Source organism: Gallus gallus, chromosome 6 (assembly GCF_016699485.2).
Source record: "Gallus gallus isolate bGalGal1 chromosome 6, bGalGal1.mat.broiler.GRCg7b, whole genome shotgun sequence".
NCBI classification, from domain to species: Eukaryota; Metazoa; Chordata; class Aves; order Galliformes; family Phasianidae; genus Gallus; species Gallus gallus.
This window is the reverse complement of record NC_052537.1, coordinates 21356507-21361343: the sequence shown is the minus strand read 5'-3', so window position 1 is coordinate 21361343 and position 4837 is coordinate 21356507. Positions and strand designations below refer to the sequence as shown.

The following is a 4837-nucleotide window of genomic DNA, read 5'->3' as shown; positions in this document are numbered from 1 at the left end:
GCCGGTCCCCGAGGAGCGCGGCGGTAAATCCGAGGGGGCGGCGGGTCCCGGCCGGCGGCGGCTCCCGCAGCACCTCGTCCGTCTGCCCGCCGGCCGTCTGCGGCGGGCGGGATGCGCCGCGCAAAGCAAACGGTTAAAGATTTCGAGGGGAGGAGCCAGGCCGCAATCCGCAATTAAAGATGAACTTTGGGTGAACTAATTTATCGGATGGTAAGGTAGGGTGGGCAGCAACCTGGGAAGGGTATAAAAGGCGGCCCGCGGCGAGCCCGGCCCGCGCACTCGGAGCTCCCGGGGGGCCGGGCTGGACCGCACTCGCTGCCCTGCCGCCCCGCCATGGGCTTCTCCGCTCTGGTCGCCAGCGCCCTGTGCACCTTCCTGCTGCCCCTGCTGCTCTTCCTGGCCGCCGTCCGGCTCTGGGACCTGTACTGCGCCAGCGGCCGCGACCCCAGCTGTCCGCTGCCGTTGCCCCCGGGCACCATGGGGCTGCCCTTCTTCGGGGAGACGCTGCAGATGGTGCTGCAGGTAAGGCGGGCAGCTCCTCCTCTCTCTGCAAGGGATGAAGCTGAGCGGGGCTGTGCTGGGCTCCCGAGCCCAGGTGTGGATGGGCTCCTTCTTTTCCTTTATTTTTTTCCTTTTCTTTTTTTTTTTTTTCCCCTATCTATTTATTTAAAACTTATTTATATATTTTAAATTTACTTATCTCCCTTCCCTGTCCAGCGGCGGAAATTCCTGCAGATGAAGCGCAGGAAATACGGCTTCATCTACAAGACTCACCTCTTTGGGCGGCCCACTGTGCGGGTGATGGGCGCTGAGAATGTGCGGCACATCCTGCTGGGCGAGCACCGCCTGGTCTCCGTGCAGTGGCCCGCCTCGGTGCGCACCATCTTGGGCTCGGGCTGCCTCTCCAACCTTCACAACGGGCAGCACAAACACCGCAAAAAGGTATGGCTCTGATGGTGGATGGAGAGCGGGGCGGCTGTCCCGGGTGCAGTGACTGAGCCCGTATCCTTTTCCTCTTCTCCTCCTTCTCCTCCTCATCCCCCGGGCAGGTGATCATGCAGGCCTTCTCCCGGGACGCCCTGCAGCACTACGTGCCTGTCATCCAAGAGGAGGTGAGTGCCTGCCTGGCACAGTGGCTGGGTGCCGGGCCCTGCCTGCTGGTGTATCCCGAGGTGAAGCGCCTCATGTTCCGCATCGCCATGCGCATCCTGCTGGGCTTCCAGCCCCGCCAGGCCAGCCCCGATGGTGAGCAGCAGCTGGTGGAGGCCTTCGAGGAGATGATCCGCAACCTCTTCTCCCTCCCCATCGATGTGCCTTTCAGTGGGCTCTACCGGGTGAGGCTCCAGGCCAGCTAGGGAAGCTCCCAGGGCAGCAGGGAGGGACGGTGGTGTGGTTTAAGTCAGCAGTGTGGCGTAAGTCGGTGGTGTGGCACAAGTCTCAGTTCACTCTCCTCCTGCTTGCACAGGGCCTGAGGGCGCGCAACATCATCCATGCCAAGATTGAGGAGAACATCCGTGCCAAGATGGCCCGCAAGGAGCCCGAGGGTGGCTACAAGGATGCACTGCAGCTGCTGATGGAGCACACACAGGGTAATGGAGAGCAGCTCAACATGCAGGTGAGGTTCCCCTCATCCAGATCCATCTCTTTCCACCCTGCTTCCCTCCCTCAGTCTGCAGCATGTTTATCTTCAGGACTAAAAATGGAGAGCAGGAGGTGCTGTCCCTTTGCCAGGTCATAAAGCAGCCTGTGCAGTGCATGAGAGTTCTGGGGGCAGAGGATGTAGCCAGGCTGCTGGATGAGGGGTAGAGGGTTGTACCTGTGGGGACCACCACCCACTCTGGCTCCTGGGTGCCCACTCCAGCCTGAAATCACCATGTGGCATTGGAGGTGGAGTGGGTTCAGTGGGGATACCTCACTCAAGGCATATTTTCTCTTTCTGTCCTGTGTGTAAGGAGCTGAAGGAGTCTGCCACAGAGCTGCTGTTTGGAGGTCATGAAACCACTGCCAGTGCTGCTACATCACTGATTGCCTTCCTAGGGCTCCACCATGATGTTCTGCAGAAAGTGAGGAAGGAGCTGCAAGTAAAGGTGTGTGTCTTTCCCACAACCACTTCCCAGGAGCAGGCAATAGGAAGGTCCCTCAGAGAGGTGTCCCAGTATGGGTTCCCCTTGACAAAGGAGGTTCCCTACTTACAGGGTGGCAGGGAAACATCGTTAGCTGAGGGACAGCTGTCTTGCAGTGGCTGAAGCCTGTTCCATAAATGTCATGGCAGCATCTTCCTACCTAGGGGTTACTGTCTGGTCCCAACCAAGAGAAGCAATTGGACATGGAGGTCTTGGAGCAGCTGAAGTACACAGGCTGTGTTATCAAGGAAACCCTCAGGCTGAGCCCTCCCGTTCCTGGAGGATTCCGAATTGCACTCAAGACCCTTGAGCTGAATGTAAGTAGGGCTGGGGTTCAGCTCCTCAGAGCACTGCCAATTGTGAATGTTGTTGTGTAGGTACCTGCCTTATTGAGCCGGGGGAACTGGAGGGTACATCTGTATGTCACATGCTGACGCTTCAGCTTCCTTAATACAACAAGGTGCTTCATGTCTCCTCTCTTCTTTTCGTAGGGTTACCAGATCCCCAAAGGCTGGAATGTTATTTACAGTATCTGCGATACCCACGATGTGGCCGATCTCTTTACCGACAAGGACGAGTTCAACCCGGACCGCTTCATGTCTCCGTCTCCGGAGGACTCCTCTAGGTTCAGTTTCATTCCTTTCGGTGGGGGCTTGAGGAGCTGCGTAGGCAAAGAGTTTGCAAAAGTCCTTCTAAAAATATTTACGGTGGAGCTGGCGCGGAGCTGTGACTGGCAGCTGCTAAATGGACCTCCTACAATGAAAACGGGCCCCATAGTGTACCCTGTGGACAATCTGCCTGCCAAATTCATAGGTTTCAGCGGCCAAATCTGAGTGCTCAACGCTTGCCTCAGGCTGGATTTCTGTATAACATCTCATATGTACATAGTAACTTTTTATAGTAACGAAGGCCTTTAAATATTTAAACTTGTAAATGTACAGTAGTTATTTATGTCTAAGTATTTCAAAAGGCTGTGACATTTTTCCCCAAGCACTACAATTATGGGTCGTCGATTCATAATTAGATAATTTTATTTCTATAGAAATAAGTTTTCCCCTATTTAAAAATCTTACTACAAGCTGGCCAGATACATGTTTGACAAGACATTTCACCATGGTGTATGCATTCAGAAATATTCTCAAAGGCATTTGAAACAATGGCAACTAGCTCTCATCCAAATTATCTAAATCGTTATGGTTTGAGGTTTTCAGTATTATTTGTGTCTAGACCTCATGTTTAATATGTGAATTTTAAGTTTGATAATAAAGTTTATTTTTGAAGATCCTCTGTATGAAGATCTGCCTGCATACTAGAGGGTAGCTAAGCCAGATAAAATGGGTCTAAAGGGTTCGAATACCAATCAGACTTGCTTTTGTGGATACGCTGTTTGCTGTTTTTCTGCTCACACCTCTCCCCTACCCTCCTTGCCCCCCACCCCGTATGCTTCTCGCTTGTGCATAGTAAACTGTTTCAGCACCGTGATATGACAGTGAGTGCTACAGCTCTCTTTATCAAGCACAAAGTGTCGGGACGTGGTAAATAAGGAAGTAAAGGGAAGCAGAAGAATAGCACGTAACACAAGTCTTTATCTGGAACTGGAGAAAACAGGTAGGGAGGAAAAAAAACTCCGTGAAGGTTCTCTCCTCCTGTGTTACTGCTGACGTGTATAAACAGAGCACTGGATCTCATTCTGTGTTGAGTCTGCAGTCCATGAGCCTTTACTTACAAAGGTGTCTCTTATCAGCTGTTAGAGCAAATAAAATCCGCTGTGATTTCTTGTTGAAATGCAACAGTTCTGCGTAGGTCAGAGATAGAGTGTGCATTTGGTTTAACAACTTCTTTCCTGGAATTCAGCAAAGTGAAAACTAAAAGGCAGGCACTAATGTGAATTGATTAACAGGGAATCAACTGTTGAGATGCAATTCCCTAGGGCTGTGTAAGCAGGGCAGATAAAATGCCCTGGGCATGACCCCTGTTTTGCCTTTACCATAAGGTTTTTTCTGCCTTCCCCCCCCACCCCCCCATTACTACATCTATTAGTCTTCCTTCAAAAGTCAAACAACATCGGGTAGCTCTATAAACATCTACAAAGTAAACTCATGTAATTTGGTGTCGCGATCACTTCTAGAAACGCATAAGTTTTTTTCTTTTGCTTCTGGAGCTCACTTTTTCATTACGGTCTCCCCAGGTCCAAATTACGGATGGTATAAGGCTGATCAAAATCACTGCAGCTGTTTGATAGCACCTATGAGGTTTGGGTTTATTTTAGGGGATGTTTCTATGATACATTTGATATGTTTTTAAAATGCTAGCTTCAAACACAAACTTCTCATACAAGACCTTATTTATGACTTCCATTTTAAAAATGAGCATAGCTGCTGTAGTCTTAAAATGAAAGAGACATTCATTTTAGATTATGCCTAGGTCTTCCTGGCAGTATTTAGATTCTTAAATAACTTTCACTTTGCCAATGTCCTGTACACTTGTGCTCTTCAGGCATTTGATCAATGATCTCAGTTGAAGACCCATTTATCACCAATGTAGTAGTAGAAAATTGCAAATCCTGATCCCAATTTGGAGGTGATCCAGAAGTCTAGAGAACAGCACATCTCCCATTTCGGTATTCTTTAACACTGTCCTTGTTAACATAACAACATCCTGCAGATCCTGATAGGAGCTAATATCCTAGAAATGTTTTATTATTCATAAGTAAA

At 50.2% G+C, this 4837-nt stretch overlaps 1 protein-coding gene across 3 annotated transcripts; it reads left to right on the top strand.

Moving 5' to 3' along the window:
• Positions 1-3411, top strand: CYP26A1 (cytochrome P450 family 26 subfamily A member 1). 3 transcript variants are annotated; one of them, XM_015288598.4, is made up of 8 exons: positions 1-522; positions 718-942; positions 1050-1112; positions 1224-1334; positions 1466-1615; positions 1953-2087; positions 2288-2440; positions 2615-3405. In XM_015288598.4, the coding sequence occupies exons 1-8, from the start codon at positions 334-336 to the stop codon at positions 2954-2956; spliced, it is 1368 nt and encodes a 455-aa protein (XP_015144084.1). In that variant the 5' UTR covers positions 1-333; the 3' UTR covers positions 2957-3405. The 3 variants fall into 3 exon arrangements, with proteins under 3 accessions (XP_015144084.1, XP_046798728.1, NP_001001129.2); XM_046942772.1 differs by having other exon boundaries at positions 204-210; positions 360-522; positions 1050-1334; NM_001001129.2 differs by having other exon boundaries at positions 272-522; positions 1050-1334; positions 2615-3411.
• Positions 3412-4837: the final 1426 nt, after the last annotated feature.